Below are 26,161 nucleotides of genomic sequence, written 5' to 3'. Positions count from 1 at the left end.
TTACCAAATAAAGGAGGTGGGCCAACGTCTGAAACAAATTCGTGTATTAAAGACCCCAGACTATTCACCCTCTAAGAGATAATTGAATTACCCAATCAAGCACAATGGAAATCATGGTCAGAAAAACTGGACAATCCTAAAACAATGCAAAACCAATGATAGCACATTTTCACACCCTAATCGAGTTACTGCTGACAAAGGAGACATTTGAAAATCAATGGACAGAACAGTTTAAACAGAGCCCAAGAGATTTGATGGGAGATAATGGAGCCTTTTTTTGGGGATATATCTATCCCCCAGTTTTACAAGGAAAGGAGAGCAGAACACAGAAACTAGCAGAACACAGGAGAGAAGCAGAACACAGAACGAAGCAGAACACAGACTCGAGCAGAACACAGACTGGCAGAACTCAGACTGGAACTCGCACAAACTGGGACACAGACACAGACACAAGCAGCCGGAGCTGGGGAGTGAAGAAATGGAGTAGTGAAGGAAACTACAAGAAATCGTCAAGGACCGACCGAGCACGAGGCCCACGAAACGGAAGGTTTTCAGCAACCAAATTGACAACCCGGGCCACCACAACCAGTGAAACGACCAACCGAAACCAACTCAGCAAAAACCAAAGAATCGACCTTTATTTCCACTCTACAATCGACTTCTACAATGGGTGAGAAATTACCAAAAGGGACAAGCTAAAACTATTCCTAACCAAAGAAAGTGGGTACTTACCCCATACATCCAAAACGCAACTTAGCACATCAACGGACGCGCCCCAACCGAAGACTACGCAGTCTGAAGTCCTCTCCTCCGTCCAGGGTGCAGCTCGCCTAGAAGGCCAAGTGCAGCGAACCCCGAAACCGTGATTCACCGGCAACTGTCTAAAGGGATTGGTGAGCATAGCCCCTGATCCCCCAGAGCTATAACTTAGTTAGTTAGGGGAATTGGGAGGGGGAGGCTGGGATAATTTGTGTAAATGTATCTGCATTCTCCTCTTTACCCCATTTAGAGTTTAAGCTGTATTCTTTTCCCCACAGGCTGTAATTTGACATTTTATTCAATGTGTTGTACCCTTCAGTGTGTATTGGTCTGTGTGTGTGTTATTAAAGGTGTGCCTTTTACTTCTTTTTAAACACAATAAAGCCATACCTGCTTCCTACCTTGAAACCAATTGTCTGTCCAAGTCTGTCACAGTCCCTTCATAATTCCAGAGTCTAGAACCAAGGGTGTGGGAGCGATTCGGAACTGCTCATATAAGGTCAGAAGGGAAAGCTGACCCTCTGCAAACCACCCCTTACAAGAGACATCTGTGTTATTGTCACATGTAGCGTTCTCGATCACTGTCACTTCAAAAGATTTGTTATGGGCCGGTCCACTAAAATCTGTATAAAGACCGGCCCGACTTTTAGGTTTTTGAAGAGTCTGTTTTGGGCAATTAGGAACAGACCTTCCCATGCATTTGCTGGAATAAATCGTTTCGAACCTATCTCTTTGAGTCCGTCATACAGAGCGTCGATCCATTATCTCAGTGGATCTGCAGGGAGAAAGGGAGATTTCTCCTCAACACTTTTATGTTGCACCTTGTCAAATGCCTTCTGGAAGTTCAAATACACCACATCCACTGGTTCCCCTTTATCCACCCTGTTACATCCTCAAAGAATTCCAACAAATTTGTCAAACATTACTTCCCCTTCATAAATCCATGCTGACTCTGCCTGACTGAATTATGCTTTTCCAAATGTCCTGCTACTGCTTCTTTAATAATGGACTCCAACATTTTCCCAACCACAGATGTTAGGCTAACTGGTCTATAGTTTCCTGCTTTTTGTCTACCTCCTTTTTTAAATAGGGGCATTACATTTGCAATTTTCCAATCTGTTGGGACCTCCCCAGAATCCAGAGAATTTTGGTAAATTACAACCAATGCATCCACTATCCCTGCCGCTACTTCTCTTAAGACCCGAGGATGCAAACCATCAGGGCCAGGGGATTTATCCGCCTTTAGTCCCATTATCTTACTGAGTACCACCTCCTTAGTTGTGTTAAGTTCCTTCCCCCCTATAGCCACTTGACTATCCACTGTTGGGATATTGCTTGTGTCCTCTACCGTAAAGACTGATACAAAATATTTGTTCAGACTTTCTGCCATCTCCATGTTCCCCTATACTAATTCCCCGGTCTCGTCCTCGAAGGGACCAACATTTATTTTAGCCACTCTTTTCCTTTTTATATACCTATAGAAACTCTTGCTATCTGTTTTTATATTGTGCTAGTTTACTTTCATAGTCTATCCTCCCTTTTTTAATCATTTTTTTAGTCGCTCTTTGCTGGCTTTTAAAAGCTTCCCAATCTTCTGTCCTCCCACTAGTTTTGGCCACTTTGTATGTCCTTGTTTTTAATTGGATACCGTCCTTTATTTCTTTAGTTAGCCACAGGTGGCTATCTTTTCTTTTACACCCTTTTCTCCTCACTGGAATATATTTTTCTTGAGAGTTGTGTAATATCTCCTTAAATGTATGCCACTGTTCATCAACCATCCTACACTTTAATCTATTTTCCCAGTCCACTTTAGTCAACTCTGCCCTCATACCTTCATAGTCTCCTTTATTTAAGCTTAGTACACTGGTTTGAGATCTAACTTTCTCACCCTCCATCTGAATTTGAAATTCAACCATGTTATGGTCACTCATTCCTAGAGGATCCTTTACTAGGAGATTGTTTATTAATCCTATCTCATTACACAGGACCAGATCCAAGATAGCCTGCCCCCTGGTTGGTTCTGTTACATACTGCTCAAGGAACCCGTCCCTTATGCACTCGATGAACTCTTTCTCAAGGCTACCCTGACCAATTTGATGGTTTATGCTCCGACCAACAGAATTGCTACTGTTAGGGGGCCTACAGACTGCTCCCACTTTTGACTTTTTCCCCTTATTATTCCTTATCTCCACCAAACTGTTTCAGCATCCTGATCATTTTATTAGAGTTGTTAAAATTGTTTAATTATTTAGGGATTCCTTTCAGAAATAACTGCAATGGAATCCTCCTTTTTGATTGGAGGACCTGGCCTATATGACCCGAGGGACACTTCCGAACCGCGTGCGTCCGTGGGCCTTTACACAGGCGTACGCCTGGAGGCCCAAGACCCGAAATCTCCGAAGCCTGGGAGCCTGGAGGTAAGTTCGGAAATATTTTGCGGGTCAGAGGTGTACTCCAGAGGCACGCCTCCAACTGAAAATTCAGGGCCAATGTCTCATCTGTAAGAGGGTACCTCTGACCCCCCTCACTGCTGCACTGGATTCTGTGCTCCAGTCTCTGGAGTGGGACTTGAACCCATTGGCCTTCTGACTCAGAGGGCTACCCACTGCCACGGCTGGCACATAACAATTTCAGTGCAAACCAGATTACAATTTCCAGTTATCCCCATAGACATCTTTCCGGATTAAATTTTATATTTATGTTTTTAGTTTGATGTATTAAAAACAGCCGTTGGTCGTTGCCATGGCGACAACTAGCCCTTCGGTGAACGCTGGCGGCTGGCGCATTGAATGCTGGGAGTTGTAGTTATTCACCAGTTTTTTGCCGCGCGGTGACAGCAGGGCTGTGAGATCCGCGAACTACAACTCCCGGCGTACCGAGCGCGGCGTGGAGCCGGCGAGTGGCCCGCCCGGGGAGGGGGCGGTGATCGGCCAAGTGTGGCCCGGGGACCCGTCAATACCTGACCATATCCGTACAGCACACGGAGATGGAGCACGACAAGTCAGGGCTTTTCCGCTGGAAGCGTCTTACTAAGATCAAAAGTGGACCCAAGGTAGTTTAGCAGCACTCTTCTCATACCAACTGTGAAACAAGTTAAACTCATTGTACTTTCTCCCCACACCCGTCAGTCTGGCCTTCTCTCCCCAACCAGCCCTGCTCTGTTAGCCATGTTAAAGGCGGTATATCAATGCCAGCTGTATCTTTGCCGCCTCCTCTTTCGCATTCCTTCTGTTGGTCTTTCCTTCCTCTTTCTTTTTGGAGGCTTCTTTCTGTCTTTCGGATCAGACGTTAAACCGAGGCCCCGTCTGCTCTCTCAGGTGGATGTAAAAGATCCCATGGCACTATTTCAAAGAGCAGACACTTCGACGTTGACATCATCGCCCTAATTGAGACCCGGCGGGCAGGGGAAAGCCAGCTCAAAGAACAAGGTGATGGTTACACCTTCTGGAAAGGCAAACCAGAAGAACGCCACCTTCATGGAGTTGGCTTCGCTATCAAGAATGAGCTGGTGGGCCGTCTCAGAGACTCACCCTGCGGAATAAGTGAACGTCTTATGACTCTCTGACTCACCCTAGCCTGGAACCAGTGCGCCACTGTCATCAGCGCATACGCCCCAACACTCGTCGCAACAGATGAGATCAAAGAGAAATTCTACTCCAGCCTCGAACAGTCCCTGTCCTGAGTCCCTGCGGGCAACAAGCTGATCCTCCTTGGTGACTTCAATGCCAGAGTCGGTAAGACCACAGACCTCTGGGTACCTTGTAACCAGTCACATGGTTGTGACAGATTAATGAGGTGGCTCAAAATGGACAGATTCCAGATGGACAGACATTGGTTTGGATTTTGCATTGAGAATAATGGTGAGTCTATCAGTGTCACCGTTATGGAGTAAATTGGACAGCAACTTCCGGAGTCCGTACATGCGCAATTAAACGCAGATATCTGTAAGTTGCTGTCCGAGTTACCCTGTTCTTCCAAAGGCTGTGCTAAACTTGTGCCTCACCAATAGACTCAGCATTGAAATCCATATAAGGGCTTGAAGTTGCTGTACTTACCCACTAGTTACTACTAACCATGCCAGAAAAAGTTAGGACTAGTGCATTCAGATGTAAGTGAATTTTTAACAGTATAATAAGTTTTAATTACTGCGAAACTACCTCTCTGGTGCTGGAAATGTAATTTTACAAGCATGGAGTCTCATTCCTTCAGAACTGAATTAGTTTTGGAGATTTAAAAAATATATTTTTTTTTACTTTTCCTTGTGGTCTAAGTCTAACTTATGCTTCCTAGTTTAGACTCTGCAAGTTTCAGTGAATATTCTTCAATCTGATTGATTGAAGAGCCACTCTGTTGCTTCCCCTGCTCACACACGCCACATATCCCTTGGAGAAGGCTGGAAAGGATCTCGAAATAACACTAGTTCCCGCTCCAAAGCCCGTGAAAAGTTTGTGGGCCGCTGTCAGCATGTTGAATGGCGAGGCCGTGATCCTTACCAACGGATTCATTACAGACCCAACTCACGACCAGAGTCAAACAGGGCTGCGTCATCGCTCCAACCCTCTTCCTCGCTGCCATGCTCCACCTCACAATCAACAAGCTCCCCGCTGGAGTGGAACTAAACTACAGAACTAATGGGAAACTGTTTAACCTACACCGCCTCCAGGCCAGGTCCAAGATCATCCCAACCTCTGTCATTGAGCTGCAGTATGCGGACGAAGCCTACGTCTGCGCACATTCTGAGGCTGAACTCGAGGATATAGTCAATGTATTCACTGAAGCATATGAAAGCATAGGCCTTACGCTTAACATCCGTAAGACAAAGGTCCTCCACCAGCCTGTCACCGCCGCACAGCACTGCCCTCCAATCATCAAGATTCACGGCACGACCCTCGACAACGTGGACCATTTCCCAGATCTCGGGAGCCTCTTATCAACAAAGGCAGACATTGATGTGGAGATTCAACATCGCCTCCAGTGCGCCAGTGCAGCCTTCGGCCATCTGAGGAAAAGAGTGTTTGAAGTCCTGGCCCTCAAATCTACCACCAAGCTCATGGTCTACAGGGCTGTAGCAATACCCACCCTCCTGTATGGATCTGAGGCATGGACGATGTATAGAAGGCACCTCAAGTCGCTGGAGATAAATCACCAACGATGTCTCCGCAAGATCCTGCAAATCCCCTGGGAGGACAGGCGCACCAACATCAGTGTCCTCGTCCAGGCTGACATCCCCAGTATTGAAGCACTGACCACACTCGATCAGCTTCGCTGGGCAGGCCACAGAGTTCGCATGCCAGGTACGAGACTCCCTAAGCAAATGCTTTATGTGGAGCTCCTTCATGGTAAACAAGCCAAAGGTGGGCAGCGGAAGCGTTACAAGGACACCCTCAAAGCCTCCCTGGTAAAGTGCGACATCACCACTGACACCTGGGAGAGCCTGGCCGAAGACCGCCCGAGGTGGAGAAAGCGCATCCGGGAGGGCGTTGAATTCTTCGAATCTCAACGCAAAGAGCGTGAAGAGGTCAAGCGCAGGCAGCGGAAGGAGCGCGCGGCAAACCAGCCCCACCCACCCCTTCCCTCGACGAATGTCTGTCCCACCTGTGACAGGCTCTGTGGCGCTCGTATTGGACTGGTCAGCCACCAGAGAACTCACTTTGGGAGTGGAATCAAGTCTTCCTCGATTCTGAGGGACTTCCTATGATGATGGGATGAATGGCGAGCGACGTGCTTCATCACTGACCACAACATTTGGGCCATTGCCTTTTTCAGAAGATTGTAACTGATTACATGTGAATAAGTATTGGAGCATAATTATCACTTAGAAAACAGCAGTGATGTAGGGAACAGTTATAATAATTTAACACTGTTCCAATTCATGCTTTTTACATCTTTTTCTCATGCAAATCCATTAAATATTTACATAAACAGACCACATCTCTTACAGATTGAAATCTGCATAGGGAGATACTGTAGCTTACTACTAACAATTAACCTGATCATAGTAAATTATTTACTGGAAAGTACATAAAATGCCCACTATGTCTCCTGTCACAATGCTAGATTGCCTTGTATAAGTGAAAATACTGATCAGATTTAAATGATTCACAGAAGGAAAAATACAGATATAATATTCCATAGCAAACTAATTTATAGAAGACCAGGAAATCAAACCACACATTAATTTGCTGCAAGTTACGTTTATGCAATGCTTTTACAATAAAAGATGTGACCAAGGCCCCACAAAAATGAAAACATAGGGAAGACAGATGCTGTATGATGAGGAGATGTTTCTGAAAGCTTTGTCAAAAAGATGGCTTTTTAGAGATTTTGAAAGGAGGGGGATAAACAAAGGGTTTAGGGAGAAAGTGCCGTAACCCGCGGAGCAAAGTAAGAGGACACACACAAAGGCTGGAGTCAAGAAAAAGATGCAGGAGGGGATATAAGCTTGGAGAAGATTGCAGAGATGGGATGGGGCAGGCCATGGAGGGATTATAAGACAAAGCTGAGAACTTTAAGTTTAATACCTTTAGGGATAGAGAGCCTGTATAGGTCAGTGAAAATCGGGGTGATGGGCAAGAGGTCCAGATACAGGTGACTTTATTTTGAACGCGTTGAAGTTTGTGGAGGAAGGGAGGCCAGCAAGGATTGCATGTGAACAAATTGCATCGAGAGGTGATACAGATAATGGTTTCAGTGGCGGAGAGGTAAGTTGGGGCGGAGGGGTAAGTTGGGGCGGAGGCCAGCAATGTTGTGCAAATGGAAATAGCTAGTCTTTGTGACGAATAGGATGTGTGCTTTGAAGCTCAGCACTGCGTCAAACACCATGCCAAGGTTTCGGATGGTCTGGTTCAGCCTGTGGACGGCGGAAGAAGTCAGTGGCAAGTTGAAGCTCAAGAACAATGGTTTTGGCCTTCCTGATGTTCAGTTGGAGGAAGTTGTGGCTTATCCAAGATGATGTTGGATAGGCTGCCTAACAACGCTGTGTGGTATGGGATTGAGAGAGGTAGAGCAGGTGTTGCCAGCAAACATATGGAAGCCCAATCTCTTGGTTCTAGGACATTTTCCTTTGTGATAACATAGATTTCATTACTTATTTCCAACACCTTGAGATCAAGAAAGTCACCAATATGCTGGAAACACAATACTCTTTTAAAGATACTTTCCTCTTTGAAGTTGGGATCACCCATCAAGCTTCATTACATAAAAGCAACTGTGCTGTTTTGCCCCATGATAGTAACACCAATCCTGAACCACAATTTACCATGGAGCTTAGTTTGCTCAGCTAAACCAAAATAAATACTTCCAGCAATTAATTTACAGATGCTAGACCATCTTTCAAACCAGCACAGTGACCCACAGTCCGAAAGCATATCCATCAACACAGGTTAAAATGGTTACAGATTGCTGAATTCAATTGATAGGAGGGCACAGATGAATATATAACAGATACTGGTTTTATATAGCACCTTTTAATGTAGTAAAACATCCCAAGACGCTTCAGTAATAATGAAGACTACATGTATTTCAGCCAGCCACATGGAGAGTGATGAGCAGTTACAAATAAATCGGTTTGATTGAAATTGCTTGAAGAACACCTGGGCAGGAGGCTTAGTGGCCAATGGTAGACATTTTCATTCACCCATTCCAGAATGGAGTGAGTCAGCGCACATACTGCCAGGAGCTCCATATTTAGAGGGCTTGAATTATGTGAAACCTGGTGTGGGTCTTTTACTCCAAGTGCTTATAGTGCCAACGAAGGCGATGAATCATAAATTTGGTTTTGGTGATTCAGTTCCCCTTTGCACTAATAAGACATCAGAGCTATCCAGGATTGCAATACACATGAAGTATGGTCATCTGAGTGTGCAGGGCTATATATTTAATGTGTGAACATTTAACCTGGGCTAAGTCTGCTCAAATATCAATGCAGTTCAAAAGTATTAGAGCCTTTACTCTCAATGGAGTCTCTCACATCACTAACTTTACAACATTTTACATTAGTAAATTAAGATTGATTACAAAAGGGCTAAAATACTCAGTTTGCAGTATACATATATTATCTGTTAAATTATTGTAAAGATTTGACAATGCTGTTATGTTTATCTGTAGCCCAACATGGATCATGATGATATTCAAGACTGGATTAAAGTAAGTATGATCAACTGAATTCTTGATGGCAAACATAGTTTCATGAATTGCTTAAATAATTGGAAAAAAACCTATGCAGACAATACTAGTTAAATGATGCATTTTCTTAATAGAGAGTTGAACGGGCATCTGAATGTGCTGTCGCAGAAGTATTTCCCTCAAAAAAGTCAAAAACAAATCAAAAACCCAGTGGATATGCTATGGCCATGGAGACAATTGATCAGCTTCATGATCATGATGATGCCTATGCTGAAGGTAAGGTCATCCTTGATTGTATATCTTCGTGATGATCCTCACACTATAGGCGTAATTCACAGATGGCGAGATGGTTTATTAAAGTTCTTTTTGCAGCCTCAATTTTCAAGGATCCACTGGTTGTGTGGGGCATTGCTAAGTATGAGATCAAGCCACAAGATCATGTATGCAGTTGAGCACACGTGATCTGCAGCACACTGCATTTCACACTGCAAAGAAATGCTAGTTTGGAGGCTTTGGACCAGCACAAGCTTCAAAAATGGGCATGAATAGGTGTCTCACTGCATTTAGCAGCTTTAGAATCAGAATGGTTACAGGATGGAAGAAGGCCATTCGGTCCATCGAGCCCATGCCAGCTCTCAGCTAGTCCCACTCCCTCGCCCTTTGCCCTTTGCCCTGCAAATATTTTTCCTTTAGATACTTATCCAACTTGTTTTTGAAAGATAAGATTGAGTCTGCCTCCACTAGCCTTTCAGGCAGTGAATTCCAGATCCTAACCACTCACTGCGTAAAATAGTTTTTTCTTACTTCGCCTTAAATCTTTGTCCTCTGGCAGAAGGGTCACAAACCAATGGGAAAAGTTTCCCTCTATCCTGTCCAGACCCCTCATAATTTTGAACACCTCTATCAAATCTTCTCTCAATCTTCCCTGCTCCAGCTTCTCCAGTCTATCAACGTAACTGAAGTCCCTCATTCCTGGAATCATTCTTGTAAATCTTTTCTGCACCTTCTCGAAGGCCTTCACATTCTTCCTAAAGTGTGGTGCCTAGAAATGGATACAGTACTCTAGTTGGTGCCAAACCAGTGCTTTATACAGATTCATCATAATTGAATCACTTTGTACTCTATACCTCTATATATATATATATATTTATTAAGTCCAGGATCCTGTAAGCCTCTTTAACTGCTTTCTCAACCTGCCCTGCACCTTCCAACGATTTGTGTACACATAACCCCAGGTCTCTGTTCATGCAACCCTTTCAGGATTGTACCATTTAGTTTATATGTCTTCTCCTCATTCTTTCTACCAAAATGTATCATTTCACACTTTTCTACATTAAATTTCATTTGCCATGTGTCCAGCCATTTCACCAGCCTGTTTATGTCTTCCTGAAGTTTAGCACTCTCCTCCTCACTGTTCACTATACTTCTAAGTTTTGTGTCATCTGCAAATTTTGAAATTGTGCCCTGTACACCCATGTACAAGTCATTAATATATATCAAGTAAAGCAGTGGTCCTAGAACCGACCCCTGGGGAGCACCTATCTATATCTTCCCTCAGTCTGATAAACAATCGTTCACTACTACTCACTGTTTCCTATCACTTAGCCAATTCCCTTTCCATGCTGCCACTGTCCCTTTTATTCCATGGGCTTCAACTTTGCTGGCGCGCCTATTATGTGGCACTTTGTCAGATGCCTTTTGGAAATCCATGTACACTACGTCAATCACATTACTCTCAACAACCCTCTCTGTTACCTCATCAAAAAACTCAAATCAAGTTGGTTAAAAACGATTTGCTGTTAACAAATCTGTGCTAGCATTCCTTAATTAATCCACACCTATCCAAGTGACTGTTAATTTTGCCCCTGATTACTGTTTCTAAAAGCTCTCCCACTACTGAGGTTAAACTGACTGACCTGTAGATGCTGGTTTTATCTTTACACCCTTTTTTGAACAATGGTGCAATTCTCCAGTCCTCTGGCACCACCACTGTATCTAAGGAGGATTCTTGCAAATAGCGCTGCTCAGCCATTAGGTAGGAGTGCAGTGTGGATGTCCTGCCCTTTAGGGATAGGCTTCTTAAATGTGGATACACTTTCTAAATTGTTGGTTCAATGCTAGATCTTTATTGCTTGTATTGTTATTTTAATTGCATTTTCATTGGTGTATTAATTTTTGTTGCCATGTCGGCCTAAGTTTTTGCATTTCAAGCCTTTTATTTTCAACTTCTTGAGCTGGATTTTCGGCTCATTTGTGCCTTGGTTAGCACCCCGGCAGGGTGTCAAATGCTGTTTTTGGACGTTATGCTGGGTGTCCAGGATTTACCGCCTGGGCGGAAGAGTCATCCATTGGTTTGTGCCAGTGCAAAAACTTACTGCCCCACCCTCTGTTTCTAGAGTGATGATGACGTCAATTCTCGTGCAACGCTGCGCTGGCGCCCCGGATGGAACATTCGGCCTTAACGCCTCATTAACACCCGCGTCAGGTAAAGCCTGAAAAAAAGGGCGGTCCCAGGATGCGGCAGGTGGTATTGGCAGCATTTTTAAATGGAGGGATGAGGATCCTACATCGCAGGTCATACTGACTACAACGGTTGTGCACATAATGCTGTGTGAAGCTCCAACCTGCAAACTTCACTTTTATTGCCATTACAGTGCCCTTACAACTTCAGTGCGAGAATTTAATGGGGGCATTACTAGTTCGCCAGTGTATCATGCTCCATGCTATTGCCAGGCAGTCAAGCTAGAGGAAGGACTCTTGGTCATGTCGGCCCATGGATGATGAGAGGCTGAAGACGTCTGGGGAGGAGGGCTTACCCCCCCATGGGTTTACAGGCACCAATGCTCAGACTTCCAGCTCTCAGGAGCAGCGTGTGAGAAGGCTGCGCTTCTGAAAGGAAGTGCTGACAAAGATATGCCATCTCCTACAAGCAGACCCATGCCTGCACCGCTCTGGAGGCAGCCTTCAATACTCCCTTCAACAGGTTTCCAAATTCATTGTGGTGTGCTGCATGTTGCACAGCTTGGCCATCATGAGGGGCCAGGCATTGCCAGTGGAGATTGCATGCCCACCTCAGGAGGAGGAGGAGGATGAGGACGAAGAGGAGCCTGGCGAGGCCCCCATTGGATAGCCATGGAGGAGGCAGCGTGAAGATGCTGCCGGACCAACACTCTCTCGACGCCAGCTCGTAATGGACCAGCTCTCCTAAATGGAGGAAACTGAGGGATGGAGCTAATACTGGACACGCTATGTGCCCCCATAAAGGCACATCTCCAGTGAACGTTGGAATGATGCACAAGACATCAATGGCAAATGATGAGTCATAAATGTTACTGCAACAAAGTTAGAAAAACACCCCCACCAAAATAAAACCAAATAATATACAACGTTATGTTGCAGGGCACTAAACAACAATGAAACTTCTTCTTTACCACCTCAAGTTTTGGCTCGTGTGCACAAAGTCTATTGTGTAATGCTTGACTTAATGCTAACACTCCTCCAGCTTACATTTTCGTCGAAACTTGCAGTTGGAGGCGCAAACTATTTTCAGGCGCTAAATTTAACACCCCGCCGTGATTAACGTCCCAAAATCCAAAAAGCCCCAAATCCAGCCCCTTCTCTTAAAACTGTCTTGTATGCCAGCTGCTACTTGGTAAAAATGGAAATTCCTACGGGAGTTCCAATAGTGTCTTTAGATTTGGAAGAGGCGAAGTTCTTGAAGGGACAAAAGAGGTGCGACTATATTGCACACTTTATAACTTCACCCTGGATCTGCATTTATTGGCCCAGTCCTTTCTGGGCACATCATCCCAGGTGGGCATGGCAGCTGTGTACTGTGCGGACAGTTAAACCTGGCACCATTTCCTGGCAAGCAAGGTGCACTTCTGTCTTCTGTTGAGATTGCCCTGAAGTGGCACCTAGTTCGTGTAGTAGCATGTCCATTATGCTTCCATCAAACAGGCAAAGGGGTACTATACCGCTCCATCATTTGCCCATCGGATTCCGTTTCATGCCTCTTTGTTGCATTTCCTTTCACTTAATTTTTTCCTGGAGCTTCTACTATCCCCAATCATGACATTTTGTGACAACTATTTAAAATCCATTTTGACCCTTTATAAGGACTATAAAGATATTTGCCCCATATGCAGCCACTTACGTTTACACGGGCACATCCCTTTAAATTTGAACTGAGAGATTTTCTGCATCCCTCATTAGGCTACCTGCTAATGCAAGCCCAAAGCTGAGCTGTGAGCTTATGCTAATTATTCAAATGACCTGACGACAAGATTGCAGGTAGTGAATTCAGTACACTTCACGTAAACTTTCATTTTGCCAGTACCACATAGCTGGGGCTTTGATGTTTATGTTACTAAGATTACTCTTTGAACAAAGATAATGGGCTGGATTTTCTGGTCAGTGGCAAACAAATGGAGGCAGCCATTCATTACACTTGCACTTGCCCATAGACTTTCTATGGGCTTTAGCAGTGGAAGTTCTTCTCAGCCAACTATTGAAAAAGCAAAGCATCCTCTATAGAGCATCTTGGATCTGTGTGAACAGGACAAGCAACAATATACCTCTTTACCCAATCAGATTGAAGAATTGTTAATGAGTAGCGCAGTGTCTGAATCAGGAAGTGTCAGAATATTTAATTTAATGTCAAATCATGTACAGAAAGCAAAATAAAGAGGGAGAAAGAAAGATTGGATTTAGAGAGAGGGATAAAAGAGACAATGAAAAAGTTTTAAAAATAGATTTAATTTAAAAAAAAAAATCTCCAACAATATCTTAAATCTGAAGGAATGAGACTCCACACTTGTTAAAGTTAATCTTCAGTGCCAGAGAGAGTGTTTGGCAGTAATTAAGACTTATCACACTGTTGGAATGGTTACAGCATGGAATGGATAAGCCCTAACATTTTCTGGTGAGTTTTATGCGTATATATCAGGTAAGTACAGAAACCTCATGACGTTCAATGTATTGGAGCGGTGAGTCAGACGGTGAGATACCATTATTGCATTGCTGTAGGAGGACCAGAGCATCTCTGACAGTAGTTTCCTGATTTACACATTTAACTGCACATGTGCGATCGCTGGAAGTTGTTGTCCAATTTATACATTAATAACGGTTAGCACTGTTGGCCTCACCATTATCTTTACTGCAAAATATGGCCCATTATGAACAAACAGTACATTGATGCTTGTCAAAATTGTTGAAATATTCACATCAGTGAATTTGCAAACATTTAAATATCTTATCAAAATGGATTAAACCATGGTTTTTACTAGAATTATTTATTTTGAAAGGAACTATTGATTTCAGTAATAAATTGTGGGTCATGTGACTTGATTTTTAAAATTATATTAACATCGAAACTTTTAGCACTACTCAATAGAACTTGGGAGAACATGTAAGAGTTTCCCATACTTTATAGACCACACAATTCTACAGCACAGAAGGAGACCTTTTAGCCCAACACACTGTTACAGCTCTCTCAATGAACGTAAAACAATTATTTCTTAAATTCATTCTTTTAGGAAAAATAATTGCATTTATATAGCACCTTTCACATCCTCAGGACATCCCAAAGCACTTCACAGCCAACAAGTTACTTTTAAAAGTAGACAAATACACAGTTTGCACACGTCAAGGTCCCATAAACAGAAAATTAGATAAATGACTAATCTGTTTTGGTTGAGGGATAAATGATGGCCATTACAAGTTATTATGGAGTCTGTTTCCATCATTTTTTCCCTCCACAATCTTTTCAAGAATATTTTTGAGTCTGTTTATTGAATAGATCTTGAGTAATGAACATCTAACTGCATCTTCCGAAATAGTAGACACATCTGTGAGGTTCAACTTGACAGTATGAAACCCCATTCACTAAAAATAATCATACTTATTAGAGCTTAATAATGCAGTAAGTTCTGTTTTAGGGTTTAAATTAGAGATCATTTAAGATCAGGGTAATTTGTTTGTAGAGACGGTAGTGTATATTGTACTATAAATGTCTAACATAAACTGCCTTTCACAGTTTTTCAGTTCTTTTTTTCTATGTAGCTCAAGAGTTACTCAATGAATGGATGAATTCTAAAATAAGGCTGGAATTAGAGTATGAAGAAACTGAAGAGCTAGAAAGTTATATGAATAACTCAGAGGAACACTCATACTCACCAGGGATGACCTCCAGAATGCCTGAATATGAAAAGTTTGATGGTGAGGTCATCAGTTGTGTCTTTGTGTATTTTTGAACTTTAACTTTTCAGCCACAATACGATTTTAATTAAAATGCTAAGTGCTTTATGTGTATAATATATATCGAAGTATATAGTATAATGTAACTATGGGGAAACAGTTATGTAATAAAGATAACTACAAAAAAAAAGGAATATGATTAGAACCATGTTAAAAAGAAGAAAATAATTCCCCTCTTCTGAAAGTAGTGACTGATACTAGGATAATAAAACAAAACTACACTAATAAAATTAGGGACATAAATACAAAATGTAGCCTTCAGACTGCTGACCGGTCCAGGTAATTGAACTCTCTTCCCTATTGCTGGGCAGTTTTGTAAGTTTTCACTTTGCATATGGTGAGGCTGAAGCAAATACCAATATAATTGTTGGGAGCAGCTTTATTATTGAAAGATTAACTCTAACATCATAAATAAACATCAAAACAAGACGTGCTAGATATAAACACAGCAGTTTCTGTCAATATCTGAAAGGAAAAGGTTATGTCCCTTTATTGGAACTTTTAAAAGTATGTAAACACTTCATTCTACTTGCCTTGTATTGTCTTTCTTCCCATTTTCTGTCCAGTTTTATTTTTTAAACTCAAATTTTACATTTTTCTTATAATCCATCTATATTTAAAAATTAATATTAAAACACCTTGGGGCCAAAATTCAGGGTCTCAGAAAGACCCATTACTGCCCGTTTGTGGCGGCCATGCGGTGAAATTCCGTGGCCGCCGCGTTGTGATCAAATGGCTGCCCCGACCCAAATTCAGGTCGGGGAATTTTCAGCCTGGACACGATTTCGCCCCGATTCTGATGACCGCCGCAAGCGCATCATCAGAATGCACACCGCTGCTCTCCCTTACCTGAAAAGTAAACTGAGCGAAATTCACCTAAAAAAAAATCGTGCTCCCGACAGCCTTTTCTGTCGGTGCACCTTATCTGGAGTAAGTGTGGTCCGGCAGCACGGCGGACCTTCAAGGGAAGGGCCCATTGCCGCAGCTGCCATGTATTTATTTTTGCCGGCCGACTTCCCAATCGTCTGGCAAGATAGTGCCCACGGGCTGCCAATGGGCAGCCGGGCATCCACTCTTGGGTGCCAGGCCGCTGGCCCGGCCGAAACCCTACCTGGTGGCCCAGTGACCGAAGGTAAAAAATGACTGATTCACTCCCCTTTAATGGAGGGGATAGTGAGTAGTGACACACACGTGTTGTGATGTCATCACCATTCCATCGCTGATTGAAAGCGGTGGAGTCCCGGTCCCAACCCAAATTCAGCAGCTCAGCCTGCCTTCCTGTCAATCTCCCGCCCTCACTATGACCAACTTCCGGTGGGACTTGGGAAAAATGTCAAAGTCCTGAAAATCGATCATACGGCCGCCAGCGGTCATGGATCCCAGCGGTAAAACCAGGTAAAAACTCACAGGTGCGCCACCTTTCTGGCATACCTGAATTTCTTATTTACCTATGCTTTGCTTCCTCCTTGTTGCAACCATCCATTTTGGAGATAGTTGCAACTTAAAAAAAAAATAGTTGACTTTGATTGGCCAAATGAAAGTAGTTTCAGAAGCTTTTTTTAAAAAACTAATATCAGTCAGTAGAGAGAAGATTTAATGTTTAAAAAAAAAACACATAAAAACAGAAATGGCTGGCCACCAATGGTAAACTTAGCTCTAGCCCACAAACCAAAAATGCGTCTGAATGAGTGAACTTGATTGTGGCATACCAAAAGATAAAATACCGAACCACTGCTACATCTGGAGAATAATCTAACAAGGTAGAGGCACCTTTAAAAAGAAACAAGCATACTAAAGTATTTTACTAAAAAAATAGAAAGAAGAGGAATAACAAAGTATACTAAAAAGCAGTTAAGGGTAAAATGATCAAAGTTGTTGGAATATTCCTTTTGTTTTAAAATAGAGCTGTTCAGAACAATGCAGAGAAAATTGATGATAGATTGAAAATAGACAAAACAATACAGTAAAGCAAAGGCAATTTGATATTTTTACTTAATAAAATAAAAAATTTTGAAAGCCGCAAGAAAATATTTTCTGATGACTTTCTGGGCTATTAACTGTAATTAGGATCAGTATATTTGAATACGTGTTAGTCTTAGACTTGTAACCCACAAAAAAATGTCACTCCTCATCCAAGAGTTACTCATTTTCGATGATGCATGTATTGTCCTAGAGTTGTACAGTTATTTGGAACAAGAAAAAGAAAGTGTTGCAGCATCAACTTTCTTACATCAGCTCCTAGAGAAGAAAGTGGCAGAATCTGGCATCCTTGAGAATCTTGGGATAGATGAGGAAAGGCAGCAGAAAAAGCACAAAGACCCACGTCTAACCATGGAGGCAAGACACCAACAAGTGTGTACCAGGTTATTGGGAACAGTACTGTTGTTATAATAATTTTACTTGCATTTATGTGAACTTTGACGTGGAGAATTAAAATCCATAGCCAATATGCTGTGGAACTACAAGCAAATTACCCCTGTCTACTGCACACACTTATGGAATGAATTTGAATATATTTTGAATGAAACTGGTGCTTTGAAGTATTTTTGGTGACTTGAATTTTTAATTTTCAAGGGGAAAAAATGACTGTCTGACTTAAATTCAACAAAGGGTACATTAAAAAAACATTTGAAGCTTCTAGAATGTGACGTAGATCCGAAGGAACTAATTATACCGATCTATATTTTAAAGGTGAAAGAGAATCGTTTGAAAAGGCAGGTTAAGTTGGAGCAACAGAAGCAGGAGAAAACCATGAAGAAATTTGCTCATGCTGAAGCTCAGCAACTGCTTCAGGAGGAAGATAGGAAAAAAGCTTTACAGGCCAAGAAAGAGGAAGAACATATTAAAAAAGAAATGGTGCAGTTACGGAAAGAAATGATGGAAAAGAGATACATAATGGGAGAAGCAAAGCGGCTGTAAGCTGATAATCAGTCAAGTAACTACTTAAAGCACTTTAGTGTTTTAATTCATCCTGTATTATTCTGAGGAAGGAGGAAAGGAAATTAAATGTAAAAAAAATCATTCCTGGAATTAGGACGTGGTCTTGTTTTTCCATTTAGAATATTAATAATAATTATTTTTATTTATATATTTATATTAGGAAATTTTACCTACCGCCACCCTTTCAATGGCTGTTGGAAAAAAAACTTAATAACACAAATTAAGTTGCTCATGTTTGGAGTGCACACAATGAATTCTAAAAAAAAATAAACCTTTTGCTTTTGCTTGCCTTTTGCCTCATTCTCTTGTCTTTTTAATTTTAAATGAAAAACTAATTCCAGCATTTTCATTAAAACAATATTGTTTCTTTGGTGCATCCAGGGACCCACATCATGAAAATTGGTCTATGATGAGCTGTAGCCTGCTCCCAAGGTTTGGCTTTCACTGAGTTAAGACCTAGAAGACATAACCATAGGAACATTTCATGCAGTTTTCCAGCATCAAAAGGAAGCGCTAAGCTTTGATGGCGAGCACTCTTCGGGTTAAACATGTGCATTGACTTGGTCATTAAAAAATAGTAAAGAATCACTTTAAAATTATCCATCTAATTCAGTGCAGATTTTGTTTCAGTGAACGAGAGCATCTGGAAAAGAAGAAAAAACGGCAACTCTTGGTTCATGAAAAAGCCAAGCAAGCACTGATAGAATTACAGGAGCAGCAGGACCAGGAACATCGCAAGATTGAGAATCTTTGGATGATGCAGGAAGTTGAAGCCAGGATGAAAGCTTACCAGCTCCGAGTGAGTGAAAATTAATAGTCTAAAAAAAAAATGTATGGTCCCGCATGGCTAAGGAACAGGTTACTCTCCGAGCAACACTACAATACCTTTACAAAACTCAAGTGTTAGTGTATGCATCTAGGGTTTGTGTTTCTACTGCACATTCTTCTATAGAAGCCCATCACTAAGTTCAAGGATAGCCAGTAGATAGCACTGAAGGCTGTCTCAGAGGGCACAAGTTATTTCATCCTTGTTATTATCGGTTAGGTCAGAATTCAACAGTCTTGATACAGGAGTCTCACACTGATACACCAAGCCCTCTTTGATACAGTAGGAGGTGATGGGCCACTCATTAATTCTGCCATTTCGCTATCTGATCCTCACAGCTGAAAGATGATCATGCAGGATTTCCATATATTCACCAAGTTCAATCCTGGTCTACATTGTTAGCTAATCTTACCTGGGGCAGCATTAGGGCTCTTGCTGGACTTGTGTGCACAAGATCAGATATGACTATGAAGCCCCCTTCAGGGAGCAATGCCTGCCAGCTCTCACTATTTTAGGCACACATATGAAGAATGGTAATTTGGGTGCTTTTCTAGGTACTTGTTTTACAGCATGGGTAACTCATCCTAATGGTAGTTCTTGATGTTTAAGTCCAGACAATTAGTGTTGAGAGGTAAATCAATCACAAGATATTGGGGCATCCTAGACAAGCCTATTGTTGTTCCCATCTGATGTATTGTTCATGTATGATCCTAAGCACAGTAGTAGTATCCTTAATGTCACCTAGGTAAAATAAACCAACTCACAGACAAAAGATGAAACCTCAGACCTTCTAGCATTATATGGTTTAATTAATTGCATTCTAGGCAATGCGCTTGCCAGTTGAGCTTTCAGGGATACTTCATATCATCATCCACCTGAAATCAATCCCTTGTCTGGCGTAATTATCTGAAGAGAGCTCCATCATATTTTTAAGCCTGCTAAGAATATCAGTGAACTAATATTTACCATTTTAAATCTAGTGTTTGCAGAAACATTTTTCAATCTGGTACAAACTAGTTCTGGACCGCAGAATTAAAATGGGGAAAGCCAGGGCCTTGTTTGATTGGAAGAGCCAGCTCCGAGCTTTCCAGGCCTGGAGAACATATGCATGGGGAAGGAAACTGGAACAAGAGGTGCAGCGCACTGAGATGGAGCTACGAGAGGAAAAAAGGTAGGTGACATGTAGAAAGCCACGCTAAAAAGGAATGATATCATCTAGTCTAGAAGATAATTTCTGATTCATCCTACGAAGGGCATAAAATCATAGAATGGTTACAGCACAAAGAAAGGAAGGTCATTCGGCCCGTCGAGCCCGTGCTGGCTCTCTGCAAGAGCACTTCAGCTACTCCCACTCCCCTGCCCTTTCTCTGTAGCCCTGCAAATGTCTTCCTTCACGTACTTATCCAATTCCCTATTGAAAGCCACAGTTGAATCTGCCTCCACCATCATATCAGGCAGTGAATTCCAGATCCTAACCACTCACTGCGTAAAAAAGTTTTTCCACATGTCACCTTTGGTTCTTCTGCCAGTCACCTTAAATCTGTGTCCTCTGGTTCTTGACCCTTCTGCCAATGCGAACAGTTTGTCTCTATCTACTCTGTCTAGACCACTCATGATTTGGTACACCTCTATCAAATCTCCTTGCAGCCTTCTCTGTTCCTAGGAGAACAACCCCAGCTTCTCCAATCTATCCACGTAACTGAAGTCCCTCATCCCTGGAACCATTCTTGTAAATCTTTTCTGCACCATCTCTAAGGCCTTCATATCCTTCCTAAAATGCCAGAATTGGACATAATACTCCAGTTGAGGCTGAACCAAGTGTTCATCATAACTTCCTTGCTTTTATATTCTATGCCTCTATTCATGAAGCCCAAGATCCTGTAAGCTTTTTTAACCGCTTTCTCAACCTGCCCTGCCACCTTCAGCGATTTGTACACATATACCCACAGGTCTCTTTGTTCCTGCACCCACTTTAGAATTGTATCCTTTAGTTTATATTGCCTCTCCTCATTCTTCCTACCAAAATTAATCACTTCACACTTTTCTGCGTTAAATTTGATCTGTCACATGCCCGCCCATTCCACCAGCCTGTCTATGTCTTCTTGAAGTCTATCACTATCCTCCTCACTGTTCACTATACTTCCAAGTTTTGTGTCACCTACAAATTTTGAAATTGTGCCCTGAACGCCCAAGTCCAAGTCATTTATGTATATATCTCAAGAAAAGCTGAGGTCCTAGTACCGACCCCTGGGGAACACCACTGTATACATCCCTCCAATCCGAAAAACAACCGTTCACTACTCCCTATCACTTAGCCAGTTTTGTATCCATGCTGCCACTGTCCCTTTTATTCCATGGGCATCAACTTTGTTGGCAAGCGTATCATATGGCACTTTTATCAAATGCCTATAGGAAGTCCATGTACACTGCATTGCTCTCATCAACCCATCAACCCCGTTAGCTTATCAAAAAAACTCAATCATGTTAGTTAAACAGGATTTGCCTTTAACAAATCCGTGCTAGCTTTCCTTAATTAATCCACACTTGTCCGAGTGACTGTTAATTTTGTCCCACTACCGAGGTTAAACTGACTGGCCTGTAGTTGATGGGTTTATCCTTAAACCCTTTTTTGAACAAGGGTGTAACAATCTGCAATTCTTCAGTCCTCTGGCACCAGCCCCGTATCCAAGGAGCATTGAAAGATTATAACCAGTACCTCCATAATTTCCACTGTTACGAACCTCAGTATCTTAGGATGCATCCCAGCCGGTCCTGTTGACTTATCTACTTTAAGTACAGCTATACCTTTTCTTATCAATTTTTATCCCATCCAATATCTCAACTATCTATTCTTTCACCATGATTTTGGCAGCATCTTCTTCCTTGGTTAAGACAGATGCAAAGTACTCATTTAGTACCTCAGCCATGCCCTCTGCCTCCATGCGTAGGTCTCCAATTTGGTCCCGAGTCACCCCCGCCCCTCTTCTTACTACCCGTTTACTATTTATAAGCCTATAAAATACTTTTGGATTCCCTTTTATGTTAGCTGCCAATCTAATCTCATACTTTGCCCCTTATTTTCTTTTTCACTTCCCCTCTGAACTTGTATGTTCAGCCTGGTTCTCAGATGTCAGGTTGAGCGTACAAATGTCATATGCTTTATCTTACTCTCTAACTCTTTTGTCATCCAGGGAGTTCTAGCTTTGGTTGCCCTACCTTTCCCCTCATGGGAATGTACCTCAACTGTAGCTAAACTATCTCCTCTTTAAAGGCAGCCCATTGTTTGATTAGTTTTGCTTGCCAATCTTTGATTCCAATTTACCCGGGCCAGATTCATTCTCAACCCACTGAAATTTGCTTTGCTGCAATTAAGTATTTTTACTCTAGATTACTCCCTGTCCTTTTTCATATCTAGTCTAAACCTTATGATACTATGATCACTGTTTCCGAAATGTTCCCCTACCGACACTTACTCTACTTGACCCACCTGATTCCTCAGAACCAGATCCAGCAATGCCTCCTTTTTTGAGCCAGGTCTCCGTTATCGCCATGACATCATATTCCCATGTGTCTATTTGCACCTGCAGTTCACCAACCTTATTTACCACATTTCGTGCATTCACACACATGCATTGTAAACCTATCTTAGACCTTTTTGTATTCTCTCTTGGTCTGACCCCACTTAATACAGTACTATTTCTCACTCTAGTGCTATCTCTCTCTCCCAATCCTTTGTGCACCTTGTTTCTCCTTTCTAATGCTACATCCTGGTGCCCATCCCCCTACCAAATTAGTTTAAACCCTCCCCAGCAGCACCAACAAATCACCCCCCCTGCAAGGACATTGGTCCCAGCTCTGTTGCGGTGCAACTTGTCCGGCCTGTACAGCTCCTACCTCCCCCAGAACCAGTCCCAATGTCCTAGGAATTTGAAGCCTCCCTCTGGAATCATCTCTTCAGCAATTCATTCATCTGCTATATCCTCAGTAGCTCGTGACACCGGGAGTAATCTGGAAATTAGTACCATTTGGGATTCTGCTTTTTAATCTCTTTCCTAATTCCCTAAAATCTGCCTGCAGAACCTCCATCCTTCTTTCTACCTATGTTGTCGATACCGATATGGACCACGACCTCTAACTGTTCACCCGCCCCGCCTCAGAATGTTCTGCAGTCGCTCAGTGACATCCTTGACCCTGGCACCAGGGAGGCAACATACCACCCTGGAATCATGTCTGCGGCCGCAGAAACGCCTTTCTGTTCCCCAAACTATTGAATCCCCTATCACTATTGCTTTCCCGATCTTCCCCCCCCCCCTCCCCCTATACAGCCGAGGCACCCATGGTGCCATGCACTTGGCTCTAGCTATACTCCCCAGAGGAACCAACGTCTTCATCACTGGTTGGAGAGCACTACTTGCCTGGTCCTCCTTGTCTGTCTGACGGTCACTCATTTCCCTCTCTACCTGCACGCGCGGGTGATCACCTCCTGAAATGTGCTATCCACATAGCTTTCAGCCTCACTGATGTACTCCTCCAGCTGATGACACTTCCAGCACATGTGGTTGTCCAGGACACGGGAAGCATCCTGGAGTCCCCACATAGCACAAGATGTGCATTCCACAGGACTGAGATGCCCTGCCATGCCTCTACTTAATATACTATTAAGTAACTTAACAGAAATAAACTTAAAACTTAAAAAATAACAATCACCAACTACTCACCAATCGGCTCCTTCCCTTGCGCTGATGCTAGTTACCTTGCTCCCTGACACTCGCGCTTTCTCTGGGCTCTTGGGCCTACTTTTATCTGCAGCGACTCCTCTCGATGTCCCGTAGGGTCTCTGTTTCGCAGACTCAGCCAGCCAGATTGAAAGGCCGTTGGGTGGGAAGGACTGCAGCCCTAGGCTTCAGCCTGGGAATGAAGAGAAAGGAGGGAGAGACCAGGGGCTGGAGACACACCGGGGGTGGCACAGAGGGAGGAATCAAAGTCTGGAGGTTGGGGGTAGGGTAGATCAGAGGTGTCGGAGTGTGGGCGGGCGGGGGAGTGAGTGGCGAGAGATTAGAATAAGAACAGAAGAATTAGGAGCAGGAGTAGGTCATTCAGCCCCTCGAGCCTGCTCTGCCATTCAATGAGATCATGGCTGATCTTCTATCTCAAATCCGCTTTCTTGCACTATCTCAATCTTTGAGTATATTCAAGACAGAGATCGCTAGATTTTTGGATATTAAGGGAATCAAGGGATATGGGGATAGTGCAGGAAAATGGAGTTGAGATCTCATTGAATGGCGGAGCAGGCGCGAGGGGCCGAATGGCCTACTCTTTCTCCTAATTCTTATGTTCTTATGTTCTTTCAAAAGGGAAGTGGATAACTATTTGAAATGTTTTTTAAAAGGGTAATGGAAAGAGATTAGGTTGATAGCTCTTTCAGAAACCTGGCACAGGCATGATGGGCCAAATGGCCATCCTATGTGCTTTAAAATTCTATGATTTCAATATCCAGATCAGTTGAGACATATATAGGGTCACACGGCATTCATAAATACTTAGATAGGTTTACACACAGTTGTACACATTCGGACATCACTGCACAAGAAGGGTTGAGTTTTTTTCTTGGCAGGTGGCTATATACCTAATCAGCAGAAGGCAGGATAAGAGCAAAGTGCCCACTGGATATGAGTCCCTGTGCTTTGGTTGGGAATTGTGTTGTTTGGATGCATGATTGGGGATTTTGTTTTCATAATCTTCCTGGGATGGGGGGATCTTAGTGGGTTGTGGTGAGAGGAGTTAAATGGTATTATAGGTGGGATATTCTATTTCCAGGAGTATAGTTTAGAAAGAACAATGCGAGTTTCCATATTGTGGGCAGATGGCCAAGCGTGTGCTTGTAAAATCATTCGGGGTAGGTCAGACCTGTCATGGCTCTTGTTGTCTCCAAGATTTATATGCCGAATGCCTGAATTGAATTCAAAAATTGCAAAGTAGTATGTGCCCTTGACCTGCAGCCCTTGACTAGCAGAGTGAGATGGAAACTGTAGTTTGTTTGGAATGAGATATGCTTGATGCAGCTTTTCAATTGATCCTCTCATTCTGAATCTTAAATTAATAGCAATGTACTTTTTCACCAAGTGTAGCAAAATTAATGTTTTTATATGCCTTGTTAGTACAAAGGGTGCTTCGCATTCTCGAAATTAGTTGAGGAATTTGAAGCGCAAGCATATTTGTATGCCTGTTTTTCTGGAAATATGTAAGTAATATACCAAGCTGTAGAGTTATTTTTACAATAGCAAATGAGTGGTCAAGTTGTTCTAGCTGTATTGAACTCCCAACCCAGCGATTTTTAAGAATTTGAATTCCAGCTTAAATTAACTTTTGGAATTACCGCTCTTTATTGGCCAAATCGTTGCAGATTATTGTCTGGCCTAGAACACTGTTTACATTGCTTAAAAGTATATAAAGTAGGATGGAATGAGAGAGGATCGGGAAAATCTCATGTCATGATCCTCAATCCGTGCTGAGTCTGATCTTAGCTCGGGTGGCAGGGGAATTGGTATAATTGGCATCAGCTAGGTCAGTTAACCAGTGACTTCTATGTTTCTATGTAATGCTGGAAGATGTGCTTTATGTGGATGTTGGGTCAGAAAAGGATTGCAATCAGTAACGATGCCCCTCATGATCAAATAATCTGAATCAACGTCTTCAGGAGAGACATAAAAAGTCAGTTTCTTTTTAGAGGTCATGCCTCAGAAGAGAAGGAATAACAACATTATTATATTGTAATGTCACAAGGATGTCAGTAACATTTAAATCTTTGGTAACATGAAATCTTTGTGCTGTTGCATTGTAATTTTTTGTTTCCATGAGAATTTCAGTAAAGCATAATGGTGGGAATGTAACATTTTTAAGCAGAAATGCCCCCAGAAACATAATTATAGAAATTGGTTTGTATCCAGAGAGCACCTTGAGCAGTGCAACACTAGGTTGAAGTACTGGTGGTTAATAGTGGAAATAATTTCAGGCAATCAATCAAGTGTGTCACATAAGATGCTTTTTGCACTGAAGCAGCTTGGGTTAAATTTGATTTCCCCCCCATTAAGAATATAAGAATTAGGGCAGGAGTAGGCCTTACGACTCTTCGAATCTACTCCACCATTCAATAAGATCATGGCTGATCATCCACTTTCCCGCCCGATCCCCATATCCCTTAATTCCCCTAGAGTTCAAAAATCTATCTATATGAAGCTGGTGACAGCATTGTAT

At 42.5% G+C, this 26,161-nt stretch overlaps 2 protein-coding genes across 5 annotated transcripts in view; one reads left to right on the top strand and one right to left on the bottom strand.

The window, feature by feature from the left end:
• qtrt2 (queuine tRNA-ribosyltransferase accessory subunit 2) overlaps positions 1–4,353 on the bottom strand; it is a 48,127-nt gene extending 43,774 nt beyond the window's left edge. Inside the window, exon 1 of the mRNA XM_070893284.1 lies at positions 4,330–4,353. The gene's annotated coding sequence lies outside the window, so the exon portion shown is untranslated. The remainder of the gene's footprint in view (positions 1–4,329) is intronic.
• Positions 3,665–26,161, top strand: part of ccdc191 (coiled-coil domain containing 191) — a 45,374-nt gene continuing 22,877 nt past the window's right edge. For 2 of the 4 annotated variants that reach the window (XM_070893277.1, XM_070893280.1), the window contains exons 1-8: positions 3,665–3,811; positions 8,866–8,904; positions 9,018–9,159; positions 14,947–15,102; positions 17,315–17,493; positions 17,833–18,056; positions 18,712–18,880; positions 19,888–20,078. In XM_070893277.1, coding sequence (XP_070749378.1) covers positions 3,746–3,811; positions 8,866–8,904; positions 9,018–9,159; positions 14,947–15,102; positions 17,315–17,493; positions 17,833–18,056; positions 18,712–18,880; positions 19,888–20,078 — 1,166 coding nt within the window. In that variant the 5' untranslated portion in view covers positions 3,665–3,745. The other 2 variants (XM_070893278.1, XM_070893279.1) reach the window with 2 other exon arrangements.

The sequence above is a fragment of the Pristiophorus japonicus genome, chromosome 11 (genome assembly GCF_044704955.1).
Source record: "Pristiophorus japonicus isolate sPriJap1 chromosome 11, sPriJap1.hap1, whole genome shotgun sequence".
Lineage (NCBI taxonomy): Eukaryota > Metazoa > Chordata > Chondrichthyes > Pristiophoridae > Pristiophorus > Pristiophorus japonicus.
This window is presented reverse-complemented; position numbering and strand designations above follow the sequence as displayed.